The 17312-nt window shown below is 34.0% G+C and overlaps 2 protein-coding genes across 2 annotated transcripts; both read left to right on the top strand.

Moving 5' to 3' along the window:
• The first annotated feature begins 4137 nt into the window (after nt 1–4137).
• On the top strand, nt 4138–5047 carry LOC125200141 (heat shock 70 kDa protein 18-like). Its single transcript, XM_048097889.1, has 3 exons — nt 4138–4266; nt 4445–4622; nt 4821–5047. Exons 1-3 carry the CDS (start codon nt 4138–4140, stop codon nt 5045–5047), a joined length of 534 nt encoding a protein of 177 aa, XP_047953846.1.
• A 7440-nt stretch (nt 5048–12487) lies between these two features.
• On the top strand, nt 12488–14181 carry LOC125200140 (3-ketoacyl-CoA synthase 20-like). The gene is given in 3 exon segments (XM_048097888.1): nt 12488–12949; nt 13373–14040; nt 14042–14181. Coding segments are annotated over 3 exon segments (1173 nt in total). The 5' UTR covers nt 12488–12550; the 3' UTR covers nt 14148–14181.
• Nucleotides 14182–17312: the final 3131 nt, after the last annotated feature.

Here is a 17312-nt window from a genome sequence, read left to right as displayed (position 1 = left end):
TAAAATTACATAATAAAACATCCCTATATGAAAAAAAAAAAATAAAATAGTACGGTGTAATTTAAATTAAAAATGTATCATTCAAATTACATAATTTAAATAAAAATATAATAGGAAAAACAAAAAAAATCATGTGAATATATGTATACGTATATGTACTTATAAATATATATATTTTTTAATTTTACTCTATACAATAAACTTTATATTTTTTATTAAAAATTGGAAATGCCAAATGGCACATAACCAATAGCTACATCAAATGAGCGATGTTGCAAGTATAGACATTGAAGCATGTGTGCTCAGGGCATGTACACACGATGCATGCCCAAAATTTGACATTTCCGTCTCATTTCATCATATTATAGAAAAGAATTAGAATATCACACACCCCATAATGTAATATGTCTCATTACCTTAATGATAATTTACCCATATTCATTCATATATATGAAAATCCAAAGTCACAATAAAAAGCCTCACGGCCTACTTTAGTTCTCTATATAGGTAGTCTCTCTTGTGCAGTAAAACAATCTTAGAAAATAGATAAAAATGAAGGTTTCAAAAATGGGATTCCTAATTGTGTTGATGGCAATGGTGGTGATAATGATACCCTTCTGCAGTTGCTGAGGATGCGATTTATGAGAAGTGTGGCTAGCTGGAATGCTTGAACACATGCGAAGCCCAACCAACTTGTTTCGACCACTGCGAAAGGATTTGCTCGACGGGCAGCTCGTCGACGTCTCAACTCACACCAAAAACCAGTCTAGATTAGTATATGGTCATTGTTGTGAGTATGCCATTGTGACAATTAATAACTAAGCTCGATTTGCTTTTAATTTCATGTTTTTTTATAGGGTTTCATATGATATGATAACTCTAAATATGATTGCATTACTTGCATACAAATTAGTGCAAGCATTTGTTGTTGTATTGATGATTTATTTAATAAATATTTAGTGAAAAAAAAAGAAACAAGCTATAGAAGAATAGAAACTGATAAAATCTATAAATATTTAAAGTAAATTTTCGTTTAATCATTTTATAGATTTCTTATTATTCCATAATTTTTTTCACTAAATATTCATTAAATAAATCATTAATACACCAATAAAATAATTTATCATCAATGTGCATATACAAATGCGTAGGCTAGTATTATAAATTAAGCATTTTTTTTTGCTTATTTTCTTTTCCGTTCTCGCTTTAGTAGTTTTCATTGACTTTTCTACCATATTTTTAAATACGATAAAAATAAGCCAGCCGTGGCAAATCTATGTTAAATGCAACAATAAATGCATAAGACTCTTCTCTATATTATTCTCTCTCTTAATTTATCATTTCTCCTCTTTAACTATTTTTTATCATTTTTATAAAAAAGGGGGCGTAAAAGTCAATGGAATCAAGTAAAATGACGGGAGGAAATATTGCTTTCCTTAGATTGTTTACTTTAATTAAATGTCTGAAAACAAAATCACAAGTGGCGGACACTATGGACTCTCGTGAGAGAGAGATTCAGAGTTTGAATCCCTGTTCAATTTTTTCACAATCTTATGCTTCCTCACACACCACCTTTCATTTGATAATCACGAGTTTTTAATTTAACTAGCACACACTTCATTACCTTTGTTTCGTGCATACTTGGAAACAAAAATATTCTTCTTATTTATTACTCTCTCCATCCCAAAGAATATGCACTTTGGGTTTGACACGAATTTTAATGCAAAGTTGGGAAATAAAGAGAATGGTAGAGAGAAAGTAATTATAAAGATATTAACGAAGAATTAGCCTCACCTCATTAAAGCCGAAAAGAGTCTCCAAAATTAGAAATCGCATATTCTTGTGGGACGGATTGGCTACCAATAGAATGATAACAATATCATCTCTATATCTTTCTCTCTTACTTTATTAATTCTTTATTTAACTTATAAAATAACACTATATAAAATCTCGCGCACACACTTCATTTTTTTGTTTCGCACACACTTTGCAATAAAAGTTCTTATTTATTACTCCCCATAAAAATGGAAACAAAATCACCCCTATATTTTCTCCCTATTACTTTATTAGTATTTCATACTCAACTTATAAAATAATACTAGTGTTGAGAAACAAATACTTTACATTTGGTGGGACAAAGTGAGTTATTGTCACCATCATTTTATCATTCGTTACTCCTTATTTATCTATATACTCCCTCCGTTTCGCTATAGTTGAAGCGGAACTTTTGGACATGGAGTTTTAGAAATGAATCTGTGTGTTAAATAAAGAGATAAAAAAGTAAGAAAGAGGAAAAGGTAGAGAGAATAAAGTATAAAGTGAATAAAGTAGAGAGAATAAAGTAAGAGAGAGTAAAGTAAGAAAGAGAAAAAGTTACCAACATGAAAATGACTCAACTATGAAGAACTTTTCGAAATGGTAAAATGATTCAACTATGGCGAAACGGAGGGAGTATTTTGTAACTTCCTACCAACCATCCACAACTACTTGGCAAAGGAGGAAAATATTGAAAAATACTCACACCGTTAATAACACGTAAATTGGACCACCGGGTCGAATCTTAAGGTTTCACATCGGCTATCATAATACAATTTGTTCTCTATTGTTGACCGTTTGAAATACGTCGCCAACACAACGTTAGTGAAAACACGTTAATTTTGTGTCTCTTTATGTTTTTATTTGTTTTGATTACTCAATTAGTCTATTCCGTTACAAGAGATTTGTTTATTGAGCAACGATAAATGTTATAAACAACGCTAGAAAGAAACTATAATAATTTATTTTATACTATTGTATAGTGGTCTTCATGGCACCTATAATAAATATATATACGTCCGAGAGAGAGTTTAATATAGGGCTGGGTAAATATAGCGAAAAAAAGTATAGATCGTATCGTTACCGAAAAATATCTAATTAAAGTAATCTATAAAAAATCAAAATTAAATCTACTAATCGCCGGTCCTATCCTTTCAATTTCTCGGTTATAACCGAGAATCGTCCAAATCTTAAACCCACTAATCGAGATCGAACTTAACCTTATTTTTTCTGGCTCTCGCTAACCGATAACCAAAAAAATATGATCTCTACTTCGATTAATGGTTAACCGAGAACCGTTTCCGCACCCCTAATTTTTATGCTAAAGGTATTGCTCAACCATTTATAATTTCTACATATAAAAACTCCTTACCACTCGAAAAATCAAACTAATAGAAAATTATTGATGTATAATTTTTAATATTATTTACATTAATTTAGAGTAATAGTTTTTGAATTCTTGGCTTTTAGTAATCAACAAAAAACTTATCTTATTAATAGTTACTACCTCCGTCCACGAAAATTCATCCTGTCAATCGCACCTGCTTTAAGAATATAATTGAAAAGTTTTAATAAAAAAGCTAAATATCATGGGTCCTATTTTTATATATTAGTTTTATAATAAATGAGTGGAATGAGATAATGGAATATGAGGTCCACTACCAAAAATGGTAAAAGTGAAATGAAACATATTTTGGGGAACGAACTAAAATAAAAACTGGGACAAATTTTCATGGACTAGAGGTATACTATAATACTCAAAAAACTTATCATCTTTTTAGAAATTATTTATTTACCTTAAAATGGAATCCACATGTCACCTTATTAAGTAGTGTATTGGAAAATATATTATGCAATGTATGAGCTAATTCCTTTTCAATAAAAATGTAAGAAATTAGGTAAAAAAAAGGATGTATTTAAAAAGTAGGGTAAATATAAAAATTTCACGTTTTGGAAAAGCTTCGATCGTGTGTTTAGTGATGGCGGAGGGCAGGCGATAGGGATCGATTTGGGGACTAATTACTCGTGTGTGGCAGTGTGGAAGCACGACGGCGGCGTTAAGATTATAGGCAACCGCACCACGCCATCTCAAGTCGCTTTCACCGACTCCCATCGTCTCATCGGCGACGGCGTCATGTTTCAAGTCGCCCGTAATTCCATCAACACTGTCTTCGGTGAGTTAAGTTTACTGTTTTGTCTACATGAAACAATTGAGATAAATTTGTATGAAATTGGGAGTGGTTTCTAATTGTTTTATAGTAACAATTTGATAGATGCAAAGAGGTTGATTGGCTGCAAATTCTCCGACCGCTTCAGAGAGACATGGTGTATCGGCCATTCAAACACCCCGGCGCTGATGACGAGCCTATGATTGCAGTAACCTACAAAGGGGAGGAGAAACAGTTCTATGCTCAGGAGATTTCCTCAATGCTGCTTACCAAGATGAAGGATGTCTGAGGTATGGTCTTGGATCAGCTGTCACGGACGCTGCTCGCCACCGTATGCCTGCTTCTTTCAATGACTTAACGCCAGGCCACCAAGGAGGCCGGAACCATTGCTGGCCTCAACATTATCGGGATCCTCACCGAGCTCGCTGCCGCAGCCAGCTGCATTATGGTTTTGATCATAGGCTACTACCAAGAATGCTGATTTTCGACTTTGGTGGTGGCACGGTAATGTGTATGTGGCCACGACTAGGAGAAATGGCATTGAAGTGAAGGCTGTTGCCGGGGAGGCTCATCTTGGAGGGCAGGACATTGACAACAGGATGGTGGATTACTTTGTGAAGGAGTTTAAAAGCAAGATCGGTAAGGATATTAGGTGACGCAAGAGCGGTTAGGAGATTGAAGAGTGCTTAAGGAAGAGCCACCCTTTCCTCTGCCTTAGAAACGCCAATTGAGATTGAGAAATTGTTTGACGGGATTGATTTAGTTTTCGATCATGACTCGTGCTAAGTTTGAGGAACTCGTCATGGATTTATTGGTCAAGTGTATGATGTGGTGGAGGAAATGCTTATGATGCGAAGGTGGATAAGTATAGTGTGGATGAGGTGGTGCTGTTGCTGGTCAAGTGGGATTCACAAGGTGCAACAGATGTTGAAGGAGTTTTTCGACGGAAAAGAGTTGTTCAAAACCTCTCATTTAGTGGCATATGGTGCTGCAGTTGTAGCTGCCAAGTTGAATGGGGAAGGCAACAGAAGGCAACAAACAACAACAACAAAAACCCCAATTAAATAAACATGGGAACCTCGTTGAAGAACAAAAAAAGCGCAAGCTGTCTAAGTATCAACAGAGACGATGGTGAAAGATGCAAAGAAGAAAGAGGGAGGACAAGAGTATTGGGAAGGTTGATGCAAGGAATGCTTTTAGCGGTTTGTTACAACATGAGGGAAACCACCGATGTGCAACCGGGGTTGAAGCAACCGACGAGAAGAAGATAGGGGGGGCCCGAGTCCACTATGAAATGGTCGGAGTCAAACAAGCTTGCAGAGGGTTATGCTTTCAAACAGAAGATGGAGGAGCTCAAGATGATTTTTAATCCCATTGTTGCCAAGATTTAATTCATATTGAGATAAGTGATTTCATTGTTATTGCATTTTTGATGATTTATACCCCATTGATTTATTTTTTAAAAAAAAATAAAGAAAACAAGAGAAATACTAAACTACTCCATAAATTGAAAAAAAACTTTAGTCCTCATAAATTTTTATTTTTAAGAACCAAAAAAGAAAAAAGTTTCTTTTTAAATCATACAATTTATGCAAATATATTTTTTTAAAAATTATTTAGAATACAATCACCCCCAATCTAATTTGTCTCAATGCATTAATGATAATTTACTCATATCTTTTATATTTATAAATATATATTTAGAATAGCACACACCCCATATATTCAAATTTCCCTCTCATTGCATTAATGATAAATTACCCATATCCTTCATATTTTTTTGGCTTACCATATGAAAATTGAGTTACACAAGACCCCTCAACAACTCTGGTTTTTACATATATTTACTCGATGTTACTATGATGTGAATAATATTTTGCTCTCTCTATGTATAGTCTCTTGTGCAGTAACGCCCAACATGAAAAAAAATCATAGAAAAATATAAATGAAGGTTTTAAAGATAGTATTGTGTAATTTTATTTTGTAAGCTAAAAGATACAACAACTTTAAAACTAAAAATTGTTTTATGATGGAGTAATACTTCTAATACGTTATTGTGGGGAAGTATTATTAGATATACGAATAAAATTTAGATCAGTTTAATTTAATCTAAAGAAAAGAAAAATCCTCTTTGAACAAAAATTATGGAGCTTCGATTCAAATTTCAAACATAAAGGCAATCCAAACATTTTGTGTTAAAGCCCAATAACCCCTTCATAACCAAATACCCAAACTAATTTATTTGTAGGGATATCAGGCCCATATGTTGTGCCAATGGGCTTTTTTTTGGCTATCCAACTCATTTTGAGTTTTGCTGCTTCATCTTCATTTTATGGGTTATAATGAAAATCTTATCATATTTAATAATAATGAGTTCAATCTAAAAGTTAACGATATGTATTCGTATCTTCGTCAACGCTAATATTATTATTGTTCCAATTTATTTGGGTTTTTACAAAAATTGGTCCGTTGGATATTGGATGGACTCTTATTGGGTCGTGATTATTTGTTAAGCTCGGTGTTATTAATTGGGCAGCCAATGACTTAGCCCCTTTCCCCCGATGCTGCCACGTGCCCTCTCTTTGATGATGGCTTCTAAGCCGTTGGATGGAGGGTTGAGTGTTTTATGTGAGTGTTGGCTTTGTTGAGCTTCTTATAAATCTCTCTCTCTCTCTCTTCCTTGTGACTCGAGCGTCTCTCTCTTCTCCCCTCTCTTCTCCGGTGGACTTCCGGCCATCTCGGTGATCTCCCATGGTTCTTTGAGTGGTTGATCTCAGATTTGGTGTGAGGAATCTCTTCGATTGCTTGTCGGAGGGGAAACCCGGGTTTTGTGAGACCCGAAGAGTGTGGTGGAGATTTGTTCGGTGGAATTTGATCCGGGTGTGAGGGGTTTTCCGATGGGGATTTGGTCCGAGGTTAACTTATCCAATCCATCGGCGCCCTGGGATCTAAGTTCGGAAGAATAGACGATTGGTGCATGGTTCGAGCCAAGTTTCTTTGATCTCTTATTCTTGCTCTGTTGTGTAGTTAAAGTTCTAGTGTTTAGATCCGAGAGGATCTCTTAGTAGTACTAACTTGTTTCTGAGTGTGCAGGGGCAATTGAGTACGATTGAAGCGAGGATAACTTCAAGACCTTGTAATAGTTAACTAGATTCTTTTAATCTTAGTTGTATTACTTGTGTAAATCAGCCGTGGAGAGAGTTTGGAGCTCTTGTACAAAACAAGGGGTCTCGATAATTAGTGAATCTAGACTAACCCATCCCTACAGTCCATTTCCATTTCGAATATCTAATGTATGTGTCTCATTCTTTATTAACGATATAACAATAATTTTTTCTATCCAAGTATATCTAATACTTAACCAATGTTAATCTATCTCCAAAGCTATTTATAGTGGATGTCACGTGTATTAGTTCATTAGTACTCCACAAAAACATGCATGGAACAGACACATTCACAATGTTACTAGTGATTATTTTTTAAAAGGAAAATTTCATTTGTTCTCATATCTCCGGTGAAAAATAAATAACAACAATACTATTATTTAAATGCATACATTTATCTAACAATATAATAAAAATATTCAAGAACAACTTTGATAAAAATGGATAGGTACATGATTTTAGGTGTCCCGAACCCAACGCCTGTTCTTGTAATAAATGGAGAGATCAATTGTGTGACAGTTGTATGGCAAAGGTATTTGTTTTGTTTTTAAAAGTTGACTTTGTATATGAACACCTTTAAAACAAATGAAATTATAGTAGATTAATTAATGAATCCAACAACTTTGGATGAATAAATAACAGTGAAATAAATAATACTGATTCAAATTTACGTTTAAGTGCAGTTAATTTATAAGTTCAGTTTAAGGTTGATAGATTTTACTATAAAACTAGGTTTTATGATAACTCAACACATTTGAATTATGATCGAATATGAAACGTTTGCTATTGACAAAATTTTATATAAATCCTATTTTGTGAATTAACGAAGGAAAGGAAGGTAGAATGGTGTTATTTCCATTTTATAATGTTTTATTTTAATGGACAATCCAAATAGGAACATTTCATTTCTAAGGGGCGTAAAAGAGATGTAGTACTCCTTCCGTCATAAAAAAGCATAAAGATTGTAATGACACATCGGACGGACAAAAATAGCAAAACTTGTCTATTTTTTGTGGACGGAGGGAGTATTATACTAGCTAAGTAAATATTAGAATTAAGAATTTGTTTACCTTTTAATTCTATGGCTAAATCATTTATGAGTCACTATTTTTTTGTTTTAAGATTAATGTACGTGCTATAAAGATTTTGTTAAATTTGTATAAATTGAATTTAATTTTGAATCTTGCTAAGGAAAATCTTGGACCCTATCTTATATTATCATCTTTATTAGTAGTACTAAGTAGGAATTGAGGGCTTTCGGGAATAAGCGTAAGTTGGCTTGAAAAATAGTAGAAAAACATAAGTTTTCAGTTTCAATTCCAGCTGTTTGTAACACTTTAAAATTGGGTTCATTATGTGTTGAGATAATGTAGTACAATACAACTATACAACCTACCTTTCATACATTTAATCACAGAGAACGTGATCATCGTTTTATGTAAATCGAATAATAGGCATTACATACTCTATTACATTTTCCATCAAAAGAATTACTCCTACTACTACAATAATTTATGCTCTTACAAACTTAATTAGGTGAAAAGTTTTTCGCCCTATCCTAACTTTAATTATTGTGCAATTAGTTGTTTCGTGTTACTTTGAGTTTTTAAGTAGTAGTACTAATTATTTTAGATTCATTGAGTTTTAAGTACTACTCCTTAGTTTACATACTTCAATGCAAAAACAAAAATCCTAATCTCTTGTACAATTAGTAGTTGCCTTTACCTTGATTTTTTAAGCACTCAAGTCATATCTTTTAGATTTGTAAGGTTTTAAGTACCATAGAAAGAGATATTTGGCTTAAAAATCATAAATTTTGGACAAATTCTGATATTTCCTCTAGAGTCTGAAAGTAATTTTAAAAATTACGACTTTTGAAAGTGTACAATTTTTTCAACCCAACCTTAATAGAAAATTTGTAGTATGCCTAAAAAGAAATCATAACTTAGTTGTGCTGCTAGCGTGTTGCGTTGATAATATTTTATAGGGATATTGGCCTCAATATCACGAAATTTTCAAAAAGTTGATTTCACGAACTTTAAAATTGGCAATAATTCATGAACTTTATCCCGGGTTTGTTTTTTCCCATGAATGAAAAAATTCTTCAAATAAACGGATTTTTTTTCGTAAGTTCTCGCAACAATTTTGAGAGCTTCAAGTTTTCCAATGCTTGAAGATAGTTTTCTTGAAGCACATCCTCCAAAATTGTTCTTCAATCTATTATAATAACATTAATTTTTTCATTCATGGGAAAATACAAACAAGAAGAAAGTCGTGATATTATTTGCCAATTTTAAAGTTCTGGGAAAATCCAACTTTTTGAAAGTTTCGGATATTAGAGCCAATATCCCTATTTTATATTGATTGAAGTAATAATTTAACATACTTCAATGCATAAAACCGAAATAAACTTTAACTAATTGAAATGCCGTGGACTCGGACCGCATCTGGTCCCGCTGCGGCTGCAGTGTTGAGGAGGGAGTTGCGGCCGGCCGGGCCTAAGGACGGGATCCCGAGGCCGCACCCGGTGCGTCCCGACCCGGCGTTGGAGGCTCCGAGACGCGCTCGGTTGCGACCCGGCCTATGGTTAGGGTGTTCAGGGCCGGACCCGAACCCCCAATTTTTTTTATTTATTTTTAATTTCAAATTTTTCCTATTTATATACTACCATTTGTTCAACATTCTTCCACCAATTTCTCACTTTGTTCTTCCTCTATCCTCTCTATTTATTTCTATATTTTGGTTCGGATGGAGTGGTTTAATTTTAAGGGTTTGTAACTTTTATTTTCTAGGATTTGTAATTTTTTTATTTCTAGGGTTTGTAATCTTTTATTTTTGGTTGAACACTGAATTTTCCGTGTTTTAATTGTTCAACGCCATTATTTTACGAGAAAATAACTTAGAATAAATAATGCAATTTAATAAGTTGGGGCCTGGATGGAACCGTGTTATAGAATTGTGGTCGGCCCGAGAAAATTAGGAGAATGATGACGTGAAAGATTCTTGGGGCAGGCGGTTAAGGATGCTCTTAACATGCCAGATTCCATTGTATACATCGAAGCCTCAATCCACATTCACATTAGCATCACATGCATGATCTTGATTTGAAATCACACAATTCTAATAACACTCAAAAATATTACTATTTTTTGTGGAAATCTTAAAACCTGCAAGAAACTCTGTGTCCCTACAGCATCCATGTTTCTTCTACAACATGCATGTCGGTCTAAATAATTAAGGTATAACTCTCTTGCACGATATTCATAAATAGTTCAAACCGTATGTTCCATTTCTTCAGCAACTCATATCTATAGGGCAAAAACTCTCTTGGCACGATATCTTAATAGGGGTAGTTGCCCATAAGTTTTGAAACTTCCGTAAAATTCTGGTTTTGCGTATAATCTTTAAATTAATTTGCTTGTAAATTATTGAACTATTAATTTGTTTTGATTTTACCAATTAATTAATCAAGATCGTATCACTAAAATAGCTTGATGACCTACTTACATCATAGTATTGGATGTCAATCATAACAAGAGGCAAAACGACGTCGTAATATGCTAAATTAAATAACTTCATTTGCTGAACTCTCATTCATCTTGTTTCTCGTTTCTCATTTTCTCTCTTACATCTTATTCTTTCATAATATAAACTATAATTCAACAAATGAAATTATTTATTATGTATAGTACGACATCGTTTCGTTGTATACGATGTGATGTCGTTTCGATTTACAACGATAGTGACGTTATTAAGTTACCAAGTTAAGTTAGCATCTAAATCTTGGTTGATTTTAAATTAAAACAAACTAATAATTCAACAATTTACAAGTAGATTTTAAAGTCGATATGCAAAATCGGAATTTTGTGAAAGTTAACTATTTGTATGCAAATTTACCATTATTTATAGGGAAAATAACCGGAAAAAAAAACCCATTAGTTTTGGTCAAATTCTGGTTCATTCTACAACTTTAAAAATTAATTATAAAAATGATGAATTTTCATATTTTTCTCAATTTTCTCATAACGAAATATTCTGATTTTCTATTTACAATATGCTATTGAATTAATACGCGTATTTCATATTGATGACATGGTTGAGTTATTTGCTAAGTCCCGACATATATAATTTCACTTAAATTATAGTCTCTGGGTAAATTGAACAAATTAAATTCATAGTTTTTGCAACCAACTTTTTAAGTTACGAAATAAATAAAAATTTGGCCAAAATTTAGGATTTACAAATAAATTATGATAATATATAGTACTATATATATTATTGCCATTGAAGTGATTTTAATGTGTTAAGTTGATAGTGTGACAGGTGAAGTAATTACGTTCATATCCATTTACATACTTATGATTTCCCAGTTATTTTACCTATTGGTACACGTATTTGAACACGTAAATAATTTATACGTATATTTTATATATGAATGATTGCCTTGAGTTGTGTACTCTTTGTGTGAACCATTCATTTGAAATACTATGTAATTGACCTAAAAACCAACTCATACACTCATACTTCCATACTTTGTTGACCAAACTTGGCCTAAGGTAGGTGAAGTATTTAACTGCGTACTCCACTTCATCAGATCACCAATTTCTTTTATAGGATAAAATTTGTGGCTCATATTTTTTATTCTTGTATAAATATTATAATAGTAAATTTATTTATTTCGTAAAATTAAAATATGCCATAATAGATAAGTATGAACGAAAGACATCAAAGTTGGGTCAAAATAAAACTCTACATGTCGGCTCAAATAAAACATAAATCTATTTTATAGTCTCATATATAGATCACCCAACAAAATGCACTTCCACATAAAATAATTTCCCCAATTGAAAAGAAAATGTAAATCCATGTTTTACAAGAAAGTTTCATCATACCTTCAAACACCAATTTGTGAATGAGTCCCTACAATTCCCTATCTATCCATGTTAGTGAAAAGAATGTTAAAACTTTAATTTTAATTTCCATATTAAATAATTGCCCTAATCAATACCACTAATTAGTTGGGTTGTCATCCCCAACAAATAATGAAATTCCAGTTGGAAGGTGATGGTTAGGAGTTAGATTGAGCAATAAATGTGACAAACCGTGGAAATTTCAAAACCTGGATATTATAATTTTATTCACTGGATAATAAAAAAGACCCCATTTAATTTTACACAAAATAGTGGTTGGCCAATTTTTCCTTTAATTTTTCATATGTCAGAAGTCAATCAAAACTCTTTAAATACTCACACACTTTCCCCTACTTACCCCAACCACATTCAAAAACCTCTCACTCTTCCTTCCCAAATCCTAAACACTCTCAATTTCATCCTCTACTTCACGACGCGACCGAGGAGGGTCTACCTGGTCGACTTCGCGTGCTACAAGCCCGGGGAGGAGGCGATGTGTAGCAAGGAGATGTTCATGGACCGGTCGAGGCGGGCAGCGTGCTTCACGGAGGAGAATCTCGAGTTCCAGAGGAAGATTCTAGAGAGGTCGGGGCTCGGGGAGAAGACCTACTTCCCCGAGGCACTGCTGAGGGTCCCGGCCAACCCGTGCATGGCGGAGGCGAGGAAGGAGGCGGAGATGGTTATGTCTGGGGCCATTGATGAGCTCTTGCAGAAGACCGGTGTGAAGGCGAAGGAGATTGGGATACTTATTGTAAATTGTAGTTTGTTTAATCCGACGCCGTCGTTGTCGGCCATGGTTGTGAATCGTTACAAGATGAGGGGGAATGTGTTGAGCTATAATCTTGGTGGGATGGGATGTAGTGCTGGATTGATCTCCATTGATCTTGCCAAAGTCCACATGCCTACGTTTAGTGAGGGTTTGGGACCATGTAGAAAAAATATTGATAGGATTTAATTTTTATATTTACTCTTTAATCTGAATTATAACATTTTATTCTAATTTCTCAAAGCAAAGTTTGGGACCAAGTCTTATGTGTTTGTGCTTTTTTAGTTATGTATGTTATGTCAATTCCTTTTTGGCCCAAACCCAAAATTTTGGGTCAAGTTAGAAAACTAGTTACGTGTGATGGTGACTTAATTAAATATCACAATAGTAGCATTATTAATTCATTGTACAACTTTATACATGCTAGTACTATTCCATCTAACTATACAATATTCATTAATTAGCAAACTTTCTTGTTACATTAACGACACTTACTTTATCAACATTTTTTTCTTCGTCCGTCACTGATTTCAACTTATTTGTTTACAGGTGAACCCGAACTCATACGCGCTAGTCGTAAGCATGGAGAACATCACCCTAAACTGGTACTTCGGCAACAACCGTTCGATGCTCGTCTCGAACTGCATCTTCCGGATGGGCGGGGCGGCCATCCTCCTCTCCAACCGCCCCGCGGACCGACCCCGCGCCAAGTACCAGCTCATCCACACCGTCCGCACCCACAAGGGCGCGGACGACAAGAGCTACGGCTGCGTCTTCCAGGAGGAGGACGACGCCAAGCACGTCGGCGTCGCCCTCTCCAAGGACCTCATGGCCGTCGCCGGCGAAGCCCTAAAAACCAACATCACCACCCTGGGCCCACTCGTCCTCCCCATGTCCGAACAACTCCTCTTCCTAGTCACACTTGTCGCTAGAAAAGTCTTCAAGATGGAAATCAAGCCATACATCCCCGATTTCAAGCTAGCATTCGAGCACTTCTGCATCCACGCCGGCGGCCGGGCGGTGCTGGACGAGCTCGAGAAGAATCTCGATTTAACTCAGTGGCACATGGAGCCTTCTAGAATGACGTTGTATAGGTTCGGGAACACTTCGAGCAGCTCGCTGTGGTACGAGCGGGCCCTACACGGAGGCGAAGGGGAGGACCCGGAAGGGGACCGGACGTGGCAGATTAGGTTGGTCGGATTCAGTGCAACAGCGCGGGTGGAAGGCGCTGAGGACCGTTGATCCGGCGAAGGAGAAGAATCCATGGATGGATGAGATTAATGATTTTCCGGTTGAGGTGCCTAGGGTTGTTGCAATTAATTAGAATTGGTCAATTGATCAATTTACAAATTCATTTTAGTTTATGGTGCCAAATTATTTATGGGGTAACAAAATTGAATTGAATGTTGATTTGAGGGAAATTTTTTGAGATGTAATTTGTTGTTAGAGATCATAGGCTTATGATCAAAAGATGTGGAGATGTGCAAGTTTTTTATTGGTTACATGGAAAACAACTTGATATAATTTTTCTGAAATTTAGACAAAAAACATGTAATAAATATTAAAGAAATATTAATTTGTTTAATTCACTGTTGATTTTCTCTTGTTAATTCATTCCAGTACTAGTGTATTGTTGATGTATCTATTAATTTTTGTGTTTGAAATTAAATTGAGCGGAAATCGATGTTTTAAGGACTTGTAAGTGTCAATTCGGGGTCCTATTAATTAATGTAAGGAGTTATAGGTTTTCTTTCATGATCAATCAAGCTCAATTATTTTTCACGTGATTTATGTACATATCTTTTAACTATTCTAATTGAGTTGAAACATTCAAAAAAACATCCGGAAATTGAGTCAAAAATAATATTTATGTCACACACACGCTTAGCTCTATTTATATTCCCTCGATCCATGATAAGATTAAGTTTTATCGTTCGATCCGTCCAAAAAGAATTATATTTACTTTTAACGATATATAGTAAGTAGGTAAATACATTCAAACTTATTTCACTCACATTTTGTTGTAAAACTAATATATATAAGTGAGATCATATCTCCAACTTATTCAATCCATTTTTCTTTACATTTCTTAAAACTTCGTCTTGTAACTAAATATGACTTCGTTCGGGACATAGGAAGTATATAAATAGAGTAGTAAATAGTTATAAATTCAATCACTATGTAGATTTCACTCTAAATTGTTTTTATAAATGGTATATGCACGTGATTCGCACAAGGGGTGAAGTTTTTTCTGATAAGAAAAAATGCTCAAATCTGTATAGCGTTTAAACATTACGTGCAAGATATCAATTTTGATTTGATCTTCCTATAGAACAATTTTGATTTGATTTGATCAATTTATTATGTCAATCTTATTCAAAAGCGCTATGGTTGATCTAGGAAACGCTAGAGTCAGGCACAATGAAGTAGGTTTACGTTGGTATTTTAAGACAAAAATGTTTGCGATCATTGATCGAGGAAACACGGACGAAGAACGAAAATGCACATGAGATCCGCTAATGATTTTCCTGCCCTCATAAACCGACGATGAAGTCAGCCAACCCCACTAAAATCCCACCATTGTACAAAAAAGTATACTCCATAAAACTCGTTGGAATATGAGTTTCACGCAGTTGCACAAAAAGACTAAATATAGAGCCTGAAATGAAATAAATCTGACTCAATATATATTTTATATCATATTTATGATTTGTTTTCTCGTGATGTATTTTCTTAGGGATATTTCATATTTATTTTCTAGTATGTATAGCGTTAGGACTCTCTACTTACATGTACATTGAGTTGCTCTCTAATTGGAACTTACATTCGAAAATTATATGGTGAAATCTATGGTTTGCTATTATAAAAGTAATACTCGTCGTATTAAATCGAGTAAATAATCCGTGTGTTCATCTTCTTTATGTTTGTGATTATCTTCCCAACAGAGACAAATTTCATCAAGTTGGTTAGCAGAAATTTCTGGTTTAATAAAATTTTAATCATTGATATACACATATATATGTTTTCTCCACAACTATATATAGTATGTGACAGCAACATTAATTTGTGAACTCAATTACTTTTTCTCCAAATTGGTTACTAACTATTCTTACAATTTGCAAGTGTTGCAAGTTGATTCCAATATTCCATGTGACAACTGAAACGAAATCTATTGAACTTCAATTTTGAAAGATACACACACATGTGGTGATGATTTAATTTGCAACCTGGTTACTAGGTGGAACCAGCTATTTTGCTTTACAAATTAAATTTTTAAAAATTTGCCAAAATAGTGGGTATAAATCATTATTTGCGGGCCTACAAGTGACAACACCAAATATACAACCTGGTGGGTGGGCCGGGCCGGGCCTTGTGCTGTTTGATGTTTAAGTTGACAGCTTTAGCTTTAAATTCTACAGGCACTAATTAGCTTCTACCTCACTTTGCATTCAATTTCTTTCTCTTTAGTACAATCGTCTCACAGAAAGTATTCCTCGTTCGTTCAGTTGTAATAGATGTTTTATGTCGTTTGATACGTTCCATAGTAATAGAGTTATTTACTTTCAGTAAAAATGCAGCAATATTTTTCAAAGCTCCTCTTCTTCTCTTACTTTTTTCTCTCTTCATCTCTCTACCTATTTCATTTTCCACTTTATTCTCTTTTACTTAACTCACCTAACACAATTTCTCTTAATCTCGTCGAAAGAAATGACTCATTACTATGGACGGAGGAGTAGAATTTTTTTTCGATACAAAAGTAAAATGCTCAAACTAACAGAATAGTGAGCTAAGTTCAGCACAACAAAAACAACCCTAAAGTAGAATTCTTTAAAGTTATCTTATTTGGAATAAAATTACGTAATCCGATTAGGTTCCAATAACACATCATTCGAATTCTAACTTCTTTGTTCACTAAAAAAAACTTAGGAGTATTTATTAATGATATAAAAATTGAGTATCAATTACTTGCGTTGAAAATTTTAAAAGATAACAACAATTTGTGGTACAAAATAAAACATTCTTAAATTAATGATAAATTAATTTTATTTTTTATTTTCTAAATGCTTCCATTTGCATCCTCTAATTTTAGTTGGGACACCAACAAAAAGAGTGCTCTTTGAAGCATGGGTGCTATATTTAGAAATACAAATTAGAATTATTAAATGCATTAAAAACATTATTAATGTTTTTTTTCAGCGAGTTACATATGAATATTAATTAATTTGTACTCATATAATAGCATGCATGACACATTGACAGTTCATCGGCAGTAGAAAACTTTAAATTCCTTGGTCTTGACAAATGTACTACAATTGACCTTTTTCTCAGTATTTCCTATCAAATAGTTATTGATAACCAAGTGGGCACAACCACTTTGCCAACAATTGATCATGTTGTCTTTAAGAAACCGAAAAAAGTGAAAAGTTGGACAAGAAAATAGTTTATGTGCCACCTTGAAAAGTTGTTGTCAACATTAGTTAAAATGAAA

The sequence above is a fragment of the Salvia hispanica genome, unplaced genomic scaffold, assembly GCF_023119035.1.
Source record: "Salvia hispanica cultivar TCC Black 2014 unplaced genomic scaffold, UniMelb_Shisp_WGS_1.0 HiC_scaffold_825, whole genome shotgun sequence".
NCBI lineage: Eukaryota > Viridiplantae > Streptophyta > Magnoliopsida > Lamiales > Lamiaceae > Salvia > Salvia hispanica.
Note: the sequence above shows the minus strand (reverse complement) of the source record. Positions and strands in the feature narration are given on the sequence as shown.